The sequence below is a fragment of the Camarhynchus parvulus genome, chromosome 3, assembly GCF_901933205.1.
Source record: "Camarhynchus parvulus chromosome 3, STF_HiC, whole genome shotgun sequence".
Taxonomy (NCBI): Eukaryota; Metazoa; Chordata; class Aves; order Passeriformes; family Thraupidae; genus Camarhynchus; species Camarhynchus parvulus.
In genome coordinates this window covers 95,243,664-95,262,326 of record NC_044573.1, presented here as the reverse complement: position 1 = coordinate 95,262,326, position 18,663 = coordinate 95,243,664, and the positions used below count along the sequence as shown (strand labels likewise).

The window sequence follows — 18,663 nt, the reverse complement described above, 5'->3', positions numbered from 1 at the left end:
ATAGTGTATAATACATCCATCTCTTAGCTCGATATTTGGCAGTAGTGTTATGAATTCTTGCTAACAGAGTGATGGTGAATGGTGTTAATCCAGCTGGCCTCTGGTCACTAGTGGGGTTCCCCAGAGCTCAGAATTGGGGTTGGTCCTGTTCAGTGTCTTTATCAGTGACCTGGATGAGGGGATTGAGGGCACCCTCAGTCAATTGCAGACAACACCAAGCTGGGTAAGAGTGTTGATCTGCTGGAGGATAGGAAGGCTCTGTAAACTGGGGAGTCATGACAGGCTGGATGGATGGATGGATGGATGGATGGATGGATGGATGGATGGATGGATGGATGGATGGATGGATGGATGCTGAGGATTGCCCCAACCCATCACCAGTCCCACGTGTAGGACCTTGGCCTTGGCCTTGCTGAAGCTCATGACGTTCCCATGGACTCACTTCTCTTCTATGTCCCATCCCTTCCCCCAGCACGCTGATTGCACCGCACAGCTTGGTGTCGTTGGCAGACTTGCTGAGGGTGCACTTGATCTCATGGTCCATGGCACCAGCAAAGACATTAAACAGTCCCAATATGGACCCTTGAAGAACTGGTCTCCACTTGGACGTTGAGTCAGTGACCTCAACTCTTTTAGTGTGACCACCCAGGTCTGTCTGTCAAACCCATATCACTTCAGTTTTCTCCACAACAGACAAGGATGTTGTGTAAGACAGTGTCAAATAATTTGTCCAGATAGATGACGTCATTTCCTCTTCCTTCCTCCATCACCACTATAACCCTGCCAGAAGGCCACCAAAATTTGTTGGCAGTGCCAGGTTAACAGTCAGACTCAATGATCTTAATGTTCTTGAACAACCATAAAAAGTCTATAAACTGGTTCTCATTACAATTTTCTCTGGGTTTCTGCCTATACTGAAGTAACTGAGGAGCTAAAATATGTATTTATCACACTGCAACTAAGCCTCCAGAACTAGAAGTGGTGACAGAGATCATAGTGGGTAAAAGATTTTCACTAGTCTTCCATTCAATAAATCTCACAGAATTTTATGATGCTGAACCTGAAGAAGATTTGAACAAGATTTACTTGGGATTTCACCAAGATTTCAGGAGCATCTGGTTAAAATTGCTGGCACACTGACAGTGGCTTGTGAAACCTCTCAGTCTCTTTGCACTGTGTCTTCTAACTTTATTTAAAATCTTCTTTCTTTCTGTATCACCATAGTCAATACATCTTTATTTTAAATTCATAGTCCTGTCTTTATTTTCCAAATCTTTATTTTACTTGAATGTGCTGTTACTAAAAATCCTGTCTCTGGTGTGTTATGGTGCACAGTCTACCATTTGTCAAGTACCTCTTTTCCATTCTTGTGTAAGATCTGGAATCGAGAATTAGATTAAACTATGCATCCTATAAGGAATTGCAATGGGTCTGAGGATTTTTTCTTCCATTCTTTAAGTTAAAACTTGTCAGTCAGCTTGAAGGCAGAAAATCTGTCACAATCTTAAGATGTCCACTTATAAAGATTCTGCATTGAATTGACTCTCAATGTTGAATTTGTTTGATTCTAATAATTCTTATTTGAGTTTTGCATATGAATATTTTTGGTCCTACATGAATTTCCTTCTATTGTGGAATTTTATGCATTTTTCAGACTATATTTTCTAAAGCACTTCACAGTTGTATTTAAATGTGGGGGGGGTTGCTTCTTTTGATTCATATATTTATGCATTACGTACAGAAAACAATATTTTCATTCTGCTGTCAGGTGAGATTTTTTCAGCAGTTTTACACACTTTATAGTCAAAATAAAAGTTTGCTGGTGAAACTACAGGTTTTTTTTACTAGTGTTTTATTTGTTCCACTACCTAAGGAGTACTTTTGAGGACTCTGCCCCAAGTCAGTAAAAACTGACCTAATTAAAAAACTTCTGAAAACCCCTTTATGTGTTCCAAAGCCACTCACCTCGTGTGGCATCTTCTGGATTTGTTCACAAATGAAATTCTTTGCACTTGCCAATTTTGGTGACTTCCTGTAGTATTAACATAGGAAATCAGGTTTGGTTTGAGGTAGGTTTAACTGCTATTTTTTTCAAAAATTCCTTTTGAAGCATACATTATACCTGTACTTTTGCCTTTAGTGTTATCTTACATGTTATGTGCAAAATGTAATTCTCCATGGATCTTGTTATTTCTCTCTGTTGTCACATGGCATCAAGTGTTTGGAGCATGAGCATGCAGTTAAGGGCTAGGAGAAAAATCAGTGCTTAAAACAAATGTGCCAAAGCTTGTATAGGAAAATTTGGACAGCCAATAATGAGGAGAAAAGAAGTATCATAGGGTGGTTTCATTGTTGTCTTGAAGAGAGAATAAAGTTCAGAGAGGTAAAGTCAAACCACAAATAATTTAATTTATACAGAGAGGAACAGAATACCCACATTGCACATTTTCCTCTAAAAACTAAGTATCTAAAAAAGGCAACTTGGGCCATCTAATGGCTGCCTTCTGCTGTTCTGGCCATCAATACTGGATGCAACCATACATTTAAAAAATTTATTAAACTGGGGACTTGTAATCTTTTATAGGAAAAATACATATTTATAGGACTTAAAATTCTGTTGACAGTGGCTACTAGCCTTTTATTTTAATGTGACATATAACAGGGCAAGCTCCAAAGGGCTTCATATGGAATTACAAATGCAACACAAATTGAAGTCAAAAACTGAAATGGTTATTCCACATGGGTTATTCATGGCGAGCCTGTGATTTCACCTTTAGAGATACTGGCAGCATAAACAGTGCCAGGGGTGGGGGGTTTTCATAACAACCTCCCACCCGGGTTTCTGTGATTGAATTCAAGAGCTGAAGGAGGTTTAGCATATTCTGTGCAAGACACATGTGAAGTGACTGTGCACGAAAAGTATGTGCTAGAATTTATTTTGTAAGTATGAAAGAATAGATACAGCTGCAGTAAATAAAACTACCCTTTTTTATTTGATGACTGAAGACATTATTTCACTGTACATCATACACAGGAATTAAGTAGGGGAGGAGGAAAAAAATCACAGAAACTCTTTCTTAAACAAAATCAAAATAAAAATAAAAATAGACAAGTACCTTTTATTTTCCCCCAGAAGGAGAAGGCAGAAGGCAGCACCTGTGTATTTCTGAAAGCACCATTGTTCCAGCTTGTGTTGCTAAGCACTCCTTTTGGAAGAATGTACAACCACTGTGTTAAAAATACGTTACTGAAAACCTTGGTTGAAATGTTTGTCCATGTCTGCATTTCTCCTTCGTTCGTGATTTCGTCCTCAGCTGTCTGTGCAGGATGTGAATCGGTGGCGACACACGGTGGCACTCTCAGGGCCCTTTCATGTTCTTCCCTGCTCTCTGTCCCGCCTGCATCCTGCAGGAGGCTGGCTCACAGTAACCGGGAGGGCCAGGAGGGCCAGGGGGCCCGGGGACCCCCGGCTGCCCGGCCACCCCAGGGGGACCTCGGTCACCGTCACGGCCCTCCTGGCCATAGCTGGCTTTGCCTGGTTCACCTGCAAAAGTGGATGCAGGGCTAAATTTGGCAGCACAGGACTTGCATGGCATAATTAGCACCCTGTCCTTAAAAGCTGTATGAAGATGGTTCTTCACTGCTCTCAGGGGATTCCCAAGAGGGGTGCAAATTTACAGGGACAATTTTTCTCTACCTGACACCCAATCTCTGATTACACAGCTACAGCAATGAAATTTCAGTCCCAGTGCTCTCCAGGTGTACTAGTGCAGGTCTGCTGCTGTACAAAGCTCTGCAGGTACTCTACTCAGCCAATCCTGCTGCCAAGACCTAGGGCAGGGTAGATGCTACTTGCTACCACAGAATTTCATTAGCTCTCTGGAAAAAGAAATACCAATATTTTTTTCCACTCAGATGGTTGGGGAAATATATGTAAAGATTTGAACTGCTGAGCACTGAAGTAGTTTTTACTTCCAAATCTTCAATGAAGAAAGGAAAAACAGTGATTTCAAGAAGCCTCTTCCAGTGATAAATTTCTACAGAAAACACCTCTGAGTTACACAGACATCCTTGGGATCAGTAAATACTAAACTATTTTTTTTTCCTTTTTCACAAGAGAACAAATATGACTAGTTCATCTTGCTAGATAAACACAGAAGTGTACTGTAGAAATAGTGATGGAAATAACATGTTTATGTTCATTCGCTGGCCACTAGAGGCCAGCTGTGCTTCAGCCATCAGCAGGAATCTCTCCTGGAGCCATGTTATATAACACTGCAATTAATTACCACAGAAATAAAATAATCTCCTAATTTATGACTGGAGATTTTAAAGACTGCTGTGCCTGCCAGTGAGATAATCTGGCGATTATGGCCTTTTTTTGCTTATTTTTATATAGAATTATATGTGTACATAATATATACAAGATGCATTAAAAAAGGCGATTTTTATTCATGTGTAGGTAATTGACTCATTTTTTTAATGCTTTCTTTGCATTTTTCCTAATCTTTCTACACTGAGATAAATGAGGAGGTGGCTTTTTGCTCTTTAGTTTTTAAGCCTGATTTCTGACTGAATCAGAATCCACCTATGAAGGAAAAATTACAAAGAACTGTAATTTCAGAGTTTATTGCTTAATGGACTCCTTTCATCTTTTCAAGGCAGCTTGAAGTATCAGTTCTGAGCAAATTTTTACTATATATCTTCTCTGTCTTCACCCTCTTATATTTACCTGGAAGACCTCTTGGTCCAGGATAACCTTTCAGTCCTCTGCCTGGAAATCCTCTTTCTCCTCTTTCTCCTGGTTCACCTAAAGCAAATTCATGACACATTAGTTACAGTCTGCCTGGAGTATCATTTTTAGTAAATCCTCTTTCAGAAGCGAACAGTTAATAAGCAGAGAATTCATCTTTCAATGATGTCCTGGCACATATCTGTGTAAAATGTTTAGGATTTGATTAGGTTTTTTCACCCATTTGAGTCATACTCAGAAGCAGACAGGCTGAGGGGGAAAGAAACCACCTAGAGCTGGACAGTAAGTACCACATGAAATATGTCACAGGCCATATAACAGGAATAAACCAAAGTCCCAGAATTTCAGGATATTTGGGATACAGACTGAGGCTAGTGGCTTCTGCAAAACTATACAAGCTCAGCTAAGAAGTAAAAATTCTCAAGTGTTGGTCCTCGAGATAGCCAGTGCAGAGGAGACAAAAGGTGGCTACACAGATGACAGTGTTCTGTTGATATTCACATAAGGCATAGTTTTACCTTCACAAAATTTTTTTTTTCTCATATAATAACGTCATGGAGACTTTCCTTCGGTAGACACCCAGAGTTTCTTTAAGCCCATATCTTGCTCCAAACCTGAATCATCTTAGTAAGAGGAAGGTTTTTTTCTTGCTTAGGTTGTAAAGTTCAAACTCTGTTCACTGTTATCTATGAATCTATCAGAACCAGGAACTCAGAGTGAGGCACTGAGAGTTTTCAGGTTGGCTGCCATGTACCATCATTATAGCTCTTGCACATGAGAGCGTTCACCACTTCCATTGTATCTGTAATGGTATTGCAAGGTTTAACTCTAAGGGAACTCAGAATCTGATGACAGCTATGAAAGCTTTTTGTTAGTTATGATAAGTATTTTGCTTGTTTTGGGGAGGATTTAATGCTTTATTTATTTTTTCTTTTAATATTAATACAGTGTAGCCTGCTGTGTGTTGAATCAAATTTTGCATATCCCATACATCACCTTTGTATTTCTTATTTTTGTTTCTTCTACAGATGACATTACATTGAATTAAAACAGCAACAAAGCTCCAGCAATGATGCTGTTAAGTTTTGCTTTCTTTGTATTCTGTTCCTTCTCTCAAAGGTTTTCCAAATTTCACTTTCAAATAAACCTTGAATCAAAAGTAAACACCCTACTCCAGCAACAGCCCAGCTTTTTGCAGAAAGACAATTTTAAATAAGTCCTTCTTTTTGGAAAACAAATCAAAACCACTGCTGAATAGAAACTAATACACACATGGTCATCATAAGACTTTGTAGAAAATTCTACCCTGTAATCCTCTGGAGGAGAATAGAACCTCTCAGTCATGAACAGAAGAGATTTACTTAGATCGAAGATTATGTGTAAAATATAAGTCAATTTTATTATGGATTTGTCCTTTCCAAAGAATCAATAGACTCTGGCACCTGGTGAAATGATGTTAAATGGCTCAAGTATTATATGCAAATAAAAATTAGATTATTATCAGTCCTTTGTAATGTGATAAACTCGGTGTGCTTGGAAAAGTAGACTGGATTTTAGTGATCTGACTGCTTACATCAGCTCTTAGGATCATGAATCTTGGAGAAGTTAGGTCAATAGCCAGGCTAAATGCAGCAAAGAGAACCACTGCTGGAATCACATGTGGTGTTCGTCATCAAATGACTTCTACAATGTGAGAAGGGACAGGCATCTGCCCTGAACTAGAAGGAAGCAGCTGAGTGCTAATATTGATTCTCAGTCTCATGGACTTCTGAGGTTTTGTGGTTTTTTAGGTGCTGAAAAGCAGATTTCTAAACAAGTCTTGCTGAAGGCAATGAGCCCTTCAATCACTATGGTAACTGACACACCAATAACCAATAGCTTACATTCCTAACTCAGGATCCTGTTTGGACCTCAAGTGTGTACAGCACACATCCACAACCTGTAAACCAAGGGGGCAACAACAGCAGCAAGACCAAAACAAACAAAAAAACCCCAAACAAACCCACAAAAACCAAAACTAAAGCAGTCCCCAAGTGAAAGCCAGCTGGAGAATTTCTTACCTTTAGGGCCTTTACGACCAATCTCACCAGGGGGACCTTTCAGGCCAGGCAGGCCACGGGGGCCAAGCTGTCCTGGGAAACCATTTTCACCAGCAGGTCCTGGAGCACCTGGTGGCCCTGGTCGGCCAGGAAGACCTGGAGCACCAAATTCTGGCCTCCTAAGGCTGGCTGCCAGCTGAGCCAATTGTTCTGCAATGAGCAGGAGGACAGAGTTATGGAGTAAGTGAACAAGAATGAAGAGATTCCCATGATCACTGAAGAAAATGTATGTTCACTGCTACAGGAACTGACAGATTACACTACAGCACCTTCCTTTTTTACTTTGCTATTTACAAAGTTTATTACATGTAAGGTATTATCTTATTATAGAATAAGATATTAATCCTATTTATAAAGGGGTTTTTTTAATACCCTGTTGAGCATTATCAAGAACAGTGACAACTGCTGAAAATTTTTAAAGCATGAGGAGCAATTTCATTCTGTAAACTCTTTAACATTACAGAGGCATAATAACCCAAAAGACATCTTCAATAGCAAGCAGTGAAGAATTTCTTCTGTATTTACAGTGCAGCATAAATTTCTCATCTCAGTAATATCCATGCACCCAATCATATTAGAAAAGCTTCAAACTTCTGTGTGTGTCAAGAACTCAGCAAATTAGGGTTAATTTAGAGTATCTCTGTATTGCTTTAATTTTAAAGTACGTTATCTCCAGAAACCTCTCTTTGCATTCCTCTTCTTTTCACCTATTTTGCACAGTTTGTTTGCTGAAATGTAATAGTAAATACAAAAGGCTAAAAAGCTTTCAGTGATGCTTGTACTTCTATGTATGTAAACACAGCAAGTGATTTGAATACAAAATGTATTTATTTCACACAGCTACACTGGACTATGGCCTGCTTACCACAGCAGTAGTGTGGAATCAACAGGCATTTCAATGAGGCTACAAAATATATATAAACAAGGAACTTGCTCTTACTGTGTCCACATTCACATGTGGAAAAGTTTTCCGCCATGTCCCCTGCTGAGGCCATGCAATGTGCTCTGGGTAAGCATGGGGAAAATCTTGGTTGCCTCCACAGAAACAGGTGATCCCAATTTAAATGCACAAGAAACATCAAATAGTTTTTAGCTTATTTACCTTGCATGACTCTCATGCAAACCTGCTTAATGTGCTGATCATTTGGTTCTTTTCCCTAGGATTAAAAAAATAGGGTTTTAATAAAACAGTTGATGTCACACTTACATTTTATGAGTGTGCCTGATTCAAAAAAATGCTGTCAATAAACAGTTGTCACAGTTTAACCCCAGCTGCCAAACACCACACAGCTGCTCACATCCACAGTCAACACCCGTGGAACAGGAGAAGAAAAAGAAGTCTAATAAATGTAAAGTAAGAAGAGGAAAGGGTAGGAAAAAGGGGAAGATGAAGAAGAATAAGAAAATAAAATACAAAAGAGACAATGATAGTGCAAGTGGTACAAATGAAAGCAGTTGCTCACCACTCCCACAAGTCTTCCCTGCTTACATGGCCAAGTGTGATGCTATATGGTATGGGATATCCCTTTGGCCAATTATAGTCAGCTCTCCCAGCTGTGCCCCCCCCAGATTTTTTGTGCACCTTCAACCTACTCACTGATGGTGCAGTGTAAGGAGCAGTAGAGGCTTTGAGTCTATGCAGTGTTCATGAGTAACTGAAACATCACAGAACGGCTTGGGTTGAAAGGGATCTTTGAAACCATCTAGTTCCAAACCCCCTTCTCAGGGCCCCTTTTAACCTGGCCTTGAACACTTCAGGGATGGAGCCTCCACAACTTCTCTGGGTGACCTGTTAGTACCTCTCCATTCTTGCAGTGAAGAATTTCTTCCTAGTATCTAATCTAAAACTACACTCTTTCACTTTGAAACCATTACCCTTTTTCCTGCTCCCATCAGTGTACTACAAAGATTATTTTTAGCACAAATCCAAAACATAACCCCATACAAGCCACTATGAAGAAATTTAACTGTATTCCAACCAAAAACAATCCATGAGTCACTAAAAGGTGTTCCAGTTCCTGCAAGTGCAACTATTCCAGCTGATGTCAACTCATCTAGCAAGATAAAGTCTGAGTGATGCTCCTTTGTATCAAACACAGTTTGGTTTCATGCACACTACAGGGGTGGAGTGGGCATAAGAAAACAGAGCTGAACTGAAAGCTGGGGGCCCCAAGGTCGTAGCTGTGTACAACCCAGGATTGCTCTGGTGTACACCTGTGCCTGATGAGGGGCACGCTGTACTTCAGACTGCTGTGGCACTTTAGTTTGGCACGTGCACATGCAAAACAAGGAGCGGTGTGAGTGTGAGATAAAGGTTCAAAAGATACCAATTTCATGAAAACAGTACTTACAGCTGGACCTTCACTGCCAGGCAGGCCTGGGGCACCCTGCTCACCCTGCAAGCCTCGTGGTCCAGGTAAGCCACGTGGCCCTTCCATGCCAGGCAGCCCCCGACTCCCCTCAGGCCCACGGGAACCGGGATCTCCAGGATTACCAACCTGACAAAGAAAGAGAGGAATTTCAATAGAATGCTGTACTAGTTATAGACTCATTCTGACATATTGAAATGGTGACAGGAGCTATTCACAAATGCAAAGAAATGACTGCTGAAATGCAGCTGTTCAACAGAACTTCTTTTTTAAGTAAGCAACTGGTGTCAGTAGTTGCCTGATTTTTAAGAGGTCTGTACTCTTACAGGGGAGAAGTGGAAAAATAATCTGTCAAAACAGGTAAATGAGATAGTAACATAGGTAAATCAAATAGTGACATGCTCAAGATGGCTCTCTGCCCCTGTGTATGTCAACATGGAACATTTCTAGACATTAAGTGCTGCTTAAGGTGTGAAAATTCCAGGTCCCTTCTTGCTCCAAATGTCTTTCATGTCCTTCTCTAGAGAGTACCACGGTGTGAGCCTCTACTGCATAGCCCAAAGCTGTTTGGGAACGCACATTTTTGCTTTGTTTACTCTGCCAGAGCTAGTTCTAGTGCTTGCACTGGAGTTTGCTGGCAGAGGGGAAGGAACATGCTCCCACCAACTGACATTGACAAACTGCCTGAACAGATGCAGTGCTGCCCTATTTCACTCAGGGAAGGGGTAGAAAGCTATTCCTGACCCTGGGGAATGAAAGGATTGATGTGACTATGTCAACATATCCACTTCAGTACACTGAGAAAACAAAGCTATTGCTTCTGCTCCAGTAATATTACCAAGACTTATTAAATACCATGCAGAGGGTGACCTATTCCAGCAGGCACCTCTGAATTATTGTATTGGGTTTGAGCAGCAATGTTCTGGTAGCAGGGGGCCTACAAGTGTGGCTTCTCTAAGAAGCTGCCAAAAGCTTCCCCCATATCCCGCACAGCCAACACGAGCCAGCTGTGAAACAGACCTACTGGCCAATGCCAAACCAATCAGCGATGTTAATAAAGCCTCTGAGACAACATATTCAAGGAGGAAAAAATTATTGCCCAGAAATAATTGCAGCCAGAGAAGAGCAGGGTGAGAATATGTGAAATGAACAGCTCTGAAGACACCAAGGTCAGTGCAGAAGGAGGGGGAGGAGGTGCTCCCCTTTTGTGTTACTTCCCATTATCCTACTCTGACTCTGATTGGCAATAAATCAGTTAATTTCCCCAAGTCTGTTTTGGCCATGACTGTAACAGGTTAGGGATCTCTCCCTGGCCCCTTATCTGGGCCCATGAGCTTTTTTTTGTATTTTCTCTTCCTTGGCCAGTTTTGAGGAAGGAAGTGGCAGTATGGCTTTGTTGCACACCTGATGTCCAGTCAAGGTCAAACCACCACAGTTGCTTTCAATACAAGTTATTTACTCCTAATAACCAATAGTAATAATAACAACGAAAAATATGGCACAAAAGAAGAAAAAAAAATCCACCTAAAAATCCCAAAATGAGCAGGAAAAAAAATCCTACATACTCACAACTTCCCAAATCTACTGGGGGCAAAAAAAAAAAGAGAGCAATACCCTCTGAAAGAGATGCTAAACAACAAATTACTCAGCTGTGGTATCAGTTAAATCCACAAGGTGGGACCATTTTGGTTCCAGCTGTGCTGCATCCCAGACAGCCAATGGCTGCCCCTATCAGAACAAAACCCAAAGAACATGCTTTGATAGATACATTAAGGAGACAGAATAATTGCTTTTATGGACTACACAACTAGGAAGCCATCATTCCTTTCTTCCCCAACCTGGTGAGTTATCAGGTTCCCAGACAGATTATTCTTGTAAGGGTTCTCATTCTTGTGAGGGTGCTCACTGAGATACAAGCACTCTAGGCTCTCATCAAGACAAGAGGATTTTGAAAAATCTAAGTGGATAAAATTATGGATTTCTCTTCTAATCTATCTCTTCCTCATGTCCTTCTTGTAGGATCTTCATCAGTAGTAAATACTCTTTAGCTTGCATTTGCTTAACTCAAAAGTTACCCAGAACACTAATAACACAAGCACAGGATTTTTTGTTATGCTCAGCCTCAGTTCCCCATAGGGAGAACTGTTGGTATTTTAATATCACAGCTCATACTGTCAGATGCTGTAACAATCCAACTCTTCAGTGATCCTGAAATAAAAGAATGAATTCAGCTCTTGAGTTATTTTTTATGGGACATATAAGATCCCACTCACCTTCCACATCAAAGTCATCATTTTGCAGTAAAATAAAACAAAACAAAATAAAAATAAGATAAAAACACAATAAAAATACAATAAAGGAAGCTGGGCCATAAATACTTCTAGGGTCACAGACATCACAATCCTGCTGCCAGCTTTTTAACAGTGGCATGCAGCCACTGCACTGAGCCTCCTTTCTACTCAACACCTACTGTACAAAGGGTGCCTTCATTGTCTTGAAAAAAAAACTTTCTTGGCCAGAAAACTGCTACTGAATGATGCTTCTCTTTTACTGAGTTAGAATCCAGGAATCAAATTCCTTTTCAAAGCTAATTCATTTTAATATTAACTGTATTCAAAATTTAAACAGAAGAAAATCTGCTAAAATACATTCCATTTAACTGCAATAAAGAGGTCAGCTTGTTATTTGCATTTTTCTTTCCTTAAATGAGAAAACCATCTATATGATCTACTAGATCTCTGTATTTCTGTAGCAATGCTATTCATTGTACTTACAGCTCCCTTTGCCCCTGGTAATCCCATGTCACCCTAAAAAGAAGACAAACTATATTAGAAGAGAGTCTCCTTAACACAGACATTACAAATGCAGTAAATGTGACACGATGTTTTTTCAATAAAAAAGAAACTTCATATATTGAATTGATTTATGCAAAACTGCCCCACAAATAATTACAATTCCTTTGAGAATGAAACCTTTATTTTGAGTGGGTTTCATACAATTCCTTTCTCAAAAACTTTTCTGTAAGGTTCAAATGAGAAAGCATGTTTGTTATAATTGTTTTTGTATTGCTTCTCTTGGAATTAGACATGTGGCTCTAACCTCTCAAACACAGCTACAGCAGAGGACAATCTTACATAGATTTCTTGGAAACTGTTAGAAGAAGCATTTTTTTAACCAGGATTTTCTAGTTTCTAAAAAGCGACAGAACTATGGATATCTGGGCTGTGTTAGTGCTGAAAAAACTGCAACAGAAACTACCTAAAGTTCTGTGAAGAAACCAAACCCCTACAAGTTCCTATTTCCAGCAATCTTTCTCCTGGCTTCAACAATACCAAAATCCCTTGATCATCTGACTGAGAATAGCAATCCCACTATTCAGGAATTTTTAGGTTTTCCTCTCAAACTTAATTTTTTTTTTCTAAAAACAGAACCTGTAAATTTCAATGCTTTCCAAACACCAGGAATAGAGTAATTAGGCAAATAGAACTGCTGTGCTCTGCAAGGGCCAGTTGGTATAAAACTGAAATGTGCCTTTCAGCAATGCAAACATAATGCTTGAAGCACTCCAATAATACTTTGTATTTTTAATTTAAAACAAAAACATAGTATTATATCAAGTAAAGGAATAAAAAGTGCCTTACTAAGTCACCCTTTTCTCCTCCATCTCCTTCTGCTCCAGGTGCACCCTATATCAAAGAAAGACATACTGTCAGCCTTCAGATTAAGTTAACATTATGTAACATTTGGTACTGTGATTTTGAAGTCCCATGATCTTTAACATAACTTACCTGTTCACCCTTAGGTCCTGCTTCACCCACTGAACCCTGAAACGTTAAACATTAAAAATAAAAAGAGGTCTTCAGAATTTTAAAGTTCAGATTCTAAAAGCACACTAAATGTTTTTTGATCCTAAATTTCACATTCATGCAAGAGACTTTTAAAGCTGCAAATTTTTAAGAATTACAATGAAAGCACTTAAATCTGACTATGTAATTTATGTGACAGAGTGAAGGCAAGTACTAGTATGGAACATATGATCCACTACCACACTGTACAGCACAGATGCTGACTGTCCAACGGTACATCTCCCCTTTACAGGACAAATGCTCTTGCAGCTGCTACAGATCTGCTCTGAGAATTGCTTAGAAGCTACAAGTAAATAAATCCAGTAAATTCATCACTTTTTATAGCACCATTATATATTCCATATTGCTGTAGGCTATACTAGCCCTGCTAATGTGGGAAAAGCAGAGACATTCACAAGTACAGCCACAATCTTGTCCTGCGTGCTGTTTAATTCTCAATGTCTTTTAGCAAACCTGTGTCTAGAATTTTGATCATTGCAGTTCAAGCTGAAGGGTTTGTATCTTAAAGGTAATATTCCTTTTTAAAAAGAAATTAGATTATATTTCATCTTAGAATCCTCTAACAAAACATACCCATGTGGACAGGCAGGAAACAAAGAGAAATAAATTAATGACCCAATTAATTTCAAACATATGCAATGTTTATCTACAGCAAAACTACTACTACTACTTTTAGAACAGTATATCATTTAGGAAAATCTTTTTGTATTTGTATTCTGTTAGAAAACCAGTCACACCATCCTTTTAATATTCTTTCCTGTCTGTGCATGTTCAAGGATATGCATTCCAAATGAACTATAACTGTGTGTGATAATCCTGTTTTTTGTAAAACAGACAGAGATGCAGCAGTTTCTCTCCCATTTCGGAGATCCATTTAATTCACATAAGATATAGGCACACAGACTGGTATAGCTTTTACTGAATTTAATGAATTCTGACATGTTCTCATGTTCTTGAAGATGAAGAGCTAATACTAAATCATCCACAAAGCTAAGCAGTATAAATGACAGAACTATTTAACATTCCAACTTTGTCAAACAACACTGAAACTATTTTCTCTGAAGTATTCTCAATATTGTGCCTTGTTAAGGTTTCTCAATTACACAAAAAAGACATTGGTTTCCAACCTAACATTATTTTGGGGGCTCTTTTTCTCCCCTTACTTACTTCCTTATAGCAATAAAACTGCCAATAGATAAAGCTGACATAGAAGAATCTATTGCTTTTGTGAGCCTGTCCTGCAATGTTTGTATAAGCAAATATAAAAATCACAACTGAAACTACTGGAATCAATTCTACATTGACTCCAAAAATTGCAATGGAAGAAATAAGGCAAGATGTCAAACGATGAAAATACTCACTTTTATTGACATACTGCCTATCTATTTTGCAAAAATCCCTCTCAAATAATACGCAAGTACTCTTTGGAAAACTGCCTGACAGCATGATCCAAAACTGTACCAGGGGCTCCTTTTACTACTTAGCAGCCCAAAGGATCATGTGGCAGTGCCAAGGTCTGGCACTTAGCTTGGTGCTGTTTAACTGACTAAAATAGACAGAACCCGAGTGTATGAAACCAATCCAAAATACATTAATTAAATACAGTTCTGGTGCTATCTTTGGTGGTGATTTATTCCTCAAGCAGAATAAATCCCACACGTAGACAAGATATCAACAGATAGTACACAATATCTAACAGCTTTAGGATCAAGAATGAGTACTGATATATTTAATTCATGAATTCTACTGGCTTCTGGCTGCTATTTACATCAACTCTTACCATGCAGATATAGCTATGTAACAGAACTTTATAGGATTCCTGTGTACAAAACCACGAAGTTTTGAAATCAGAAAGTGAAAAAAGTTTTCTTCAGCCTAGAACTTACTCCTAGAAGGGGCCAACCCAAAGGCTGGGGTTAACAGGCTACAGAGATGCCTATTTCCAACCTGACAAAGTTGTTTGTGTAAGACTGATGCAGTTGCAAAAGCTGAAGTAAAGAGGAAGGATAGAGTGGCACAATGCTCTCCAGGCTTGTGACTTGGAAGAGATACTGCAAGTCAGCGCTGCTGGCAAGGCTGCAGCCATGCTAAACATGTCCCAGAAAATTCACTACAACCTCCATGCAACTGGAAAATAGAATATGAATCAAGGATACAAGTGGAGAGCTAAAAAGCAATTATAGGATAAAGTAATTCCTAGCACTTTGGACTTTAAGGTATTTGCACACAGCATTAAATTGACCTCAGATTTTTAAAAAAGGTCCAGGCATAAGTCACTGTCATCTGCCAGTTAGATACTCAGAAATCTCCTGGCTGTAGCCTGGATCTCTCTAGGTCTGTTTACAGCATCAACATTCTACTTTTTATGCTAGAGATCTAGATGGTTTATATGGCAAATGAGGAAAATCAAGCACCTTTGGCTGTCAGCACTGCAACAAATGCAAGGGATTTCCTTCTACCTTTGCTTCCTCAGTACCTTCAATCTCCCTCTGGAGAAGTCTCAAATATGAATCACTACCAATCTAATAAAAAGAGACTGCTTTATGTGAATACTTACATTTGACTAGAAACATGTCCTCATCTCAGCATTAAAAGAAAACCAAACAAACATGAAAAAAATACCTCACCAACATCAAAGACTTAGAAGATTGCTTTTAAGTACCAGAAAAGCTTTTTTTTAAAAAGGTGCCAAAAACAACAGCAAACCCTACCCAGAAACCCTATGATGCACACTGGGAGCATACCAAGGGCAGGATTCCTCTGTTCAGCTAAGACATTCTACAGCAGTTATACCCACGTCTGACTAACAGTCCAACAGTCCCCTGGTTGTCAGGAGGATGTAAGAGGCACTTCACAAGTGTAATTCATTTAATACTCATGTAGACATGCCTCAAGTAAGGAAGACACAGTAGAGGATGTTTTTATATCAAAGATGTCAGAAGATAGGCAAGTGAATTCCGTCCTTTGCAGTCTCCTACAGCCAAGAGAAGATAAGAAACATCTCTGGCTTTATGCACTGTCTTCACTAACATATATTGAGCAAAGCAGGATATATTCTGCAGTTATTGGGCCCTGGGGCCCAATCCTTCCCTCTCAACAAAATACTTGAGTACTTATATCCTATAATTCTGCACGTATGAATAGGTGTCTCAATTGCTGCATTGGCATGTGCATTTCCATAGCAGGCCCTAAGGCACGTAACAGGCATCACTACTACTGTAGGTGAGAGTTGAAGTTGCAAAGTTCTACAGTGACCACAGATACTGACTGACCACTTCATATCTGGCTGTGTCAATGACTTGCAGTACAATTTAGGTCTTTAAATGATTCAAATTTAAAAAACGAAAATAATTTATATATCACTAATCTTACTTCAGTCCCCTAAGCAGCACTGACAAGACTTTTCCTTTACACGTTTATGAGCTGCATGTAGTTAATAGGCACAGAGAGCACCACTTTCAAGCAATATCTACATACAAAACAAGAAAACAGATATTAATTCATGGAAAAACTGAAAACAGTGCTCAACTTGTTATGTTTACTCCTGACACCACACTGCATGTACAAGTGCATTTCTTACCCGGTCACCTTTACCACCAGGAAGGCCTGGAGGACCAGGCAGTCCAGGAAGTCCAATACTACCCTGGGGACCCTGTGAAAATAAGCCAAGGATGTAAACTTAGCCAATCTTGTTTAGAATGAACAACTAAGGGTCATACCCCGAAGCAGATAGGGCAGAACCTTATTCCCAGAACAGACTTAGCTTGATGAAAGAGGATTATCTGATGCAAATTGGGCTGATCCAAAGTATAGCACTTTAAACAGAATCTTACTATGAATTTATTGCTGACAATCCCAACAAAAATGACTTGCAGGGTTTTCTACCCTCCAGTCCCTCAACGACAGACTGGTTCTCTTAAAAATCCTTCCCAAGATCTTGCACTCTGCGATTTGCACATTCCTCTGTAACAGTAGGCTCTTTCAGCCAAGACCTCCCCAGCTATGCTTCTGACTGATTCTGTGTAAATACTGCTGGAGCTCTGGTAAAAGGTGGCATTCATAATGTGCTCCATTCATTAGCTTCACGTAGCTGTTAGCAGAAAGCCAGTCTCTCACTGCTCCTATTCCCAGGAGCCCACACAGGAGTGTGCCTCTCAGCTTTGCATGTCACAGGATTTATGGGCTTATCAATTAAAAGAAAAAAGTCATACACATCTCCATGTAATTTAAAACAGCATTTTCTAATATTAGCATGGTCACAGAGGACTGAAAAAGAAACTGAACCACCACTCATTTCAAGGTTATTTTCGGTTCCTTGCGTGGATAAATGGGTAAGTGTAGTTCAGATGACACTGTAGCTCCTTAAAAGTAAGCATGAATACTGAATATAGAAATAAACTGCTTACCAACTTCCCTGGTAAACCTGGAGGACCTGCAGGACCTGTCTCCCCTCTGCTACCCTGGGAGCAAAAATAGAGGGACAACATTATTTCCTGGAATTCTTCTTGTGATCTGGGAATAAAGTATGATTTTTTTTTCCTTATTGTTATGTGATTTACACTACTTAGTTGTTGGGTTTAATTGCAACTTCTTTTTCATCGTGCAAAAATACCATAGGCACTAAAACCAGTGAAACTTTGAGTAAACGTTTTTAGTTAACCATGGCATATAACCTTTATTTGGCATTAAATGGTTCAAGTAAATAATTTTGCTGAGCGATTAAGCAAAATGAAGTTCCCTTCGTGGGATCACATCTGAGAGTTACCTGTCACAAACACAATCACTTCATTATGACAACTCTGGCAGGCACGTATAACTTTAGGCTTTTGCTTAGTTTCATCACCTGAGCTCCTATATGACCACATATTTAAAGCACCTGATCCCTAATACACAAATGTAAAAAGCGAATACAGAAGTAATGCTTAACAAACTCATTCAGGTTTAAAAAAAGTCTAGAGTGCTACAGGGAGAGGTAACTTTTAAAAGTCACTATTTATAATAGTGATAAGCATAAATATGTGCTTTACTGCATCTTTATATCTTCACTTCAGACATGTTTATCCATTCAGATCATCATATTCACATTAGTGCTACAATTCTATTTCTCAATGCAGCCACTTAAATACAGACTCTGGGTAAATCTGACATTGAGCCAAACTTGCAAAGATTTTAAACAATTTTTGAACTAAAGTAGCTTTCTCAGAAGATTTTGTCTCTTATGATTAAACTTTTCAGAACAGCTCAATAAGTTTTATAGCTTTATTCTCACATGTACAGACATATCCCTGGACAGATAAATTCAAACAATCCCCCAACACAAGCTTAGGTCTCACTTATGAAACTCTTCTTAAATTCATTGTGTGACTATGTAAGCACTATTTGCAATGAAAGAAAGATACAATATTTAAGACCATAAAATGTCGAGAATTTATGTTATTAGTTATGCAAGTTGATAAACTATTATACAGAGACATAGACAATTTTAGATTAAAGCAAATCTTAGCATTCTAGTGCTGCGTGCAATGGATAATTTTAAATACAGGGGGTTTTTCATAACAAGGACAATATTGTGAAAT

General features: G+C 39.1%; 1 protein-coding gene across 2 annotated transcripts in view; it reads right to left on the bottom strand.

The window, feature by feature from the left end:
* Positions 1-2,069: 2,069 nt before the first annotated feature.
* The window catches only part of COL9A1 (collagen type IX alpha 1 chain), a 63,694-nt gene continuing 47,100 nt past the window's right edge, over positions 2,070-18,663 (bottom strand). The window contains exons 23-32 of one of the 2 annotated variants that reach the window (XM_030944686.1): positions 17,494-17,547; positions 16,668-16,739; positions 13,010-13,045; positions 12,863-12,907; positions 11,996-12,028; positions 9,204-9,350; positions 7,955-8,009; positions 6,814-7,002; positions 4,733-4,810; positions 2,070-3,544 (exon numbers count right to left, since the gene is read on the bottom strand). In XM_030944686.1, the coding sequence (XP_030800546.1) occupies positions 3,360-3,544; positions 4,733-4,810; positions 6,814-7,002; positions 7,955-8,009; positions 9,204-9,350; positions 11,996-12,028; positions 12,863-12,907; positions 13,010-13,045; positions 16,668-16,739; positions 17,494-17,547 (894 nt within the window). In that variant the 3' untranslated portion in view covers positions 2,070-3,359. The remainder of the gene's footprint in view (positions 3,545-4,732; positions 4,811-6,813; positions 7,003-7,954; positions 8,010-9,203; positions 9,351-11,995; positions 12,029-12,862; positions 12,908-13,009; positions 13,046-16,667; positions 16,740-17,493; positions 17,548-18,663) is intronic. The other variant, XM_030944685.1, reaches the window with a different exon arrangement.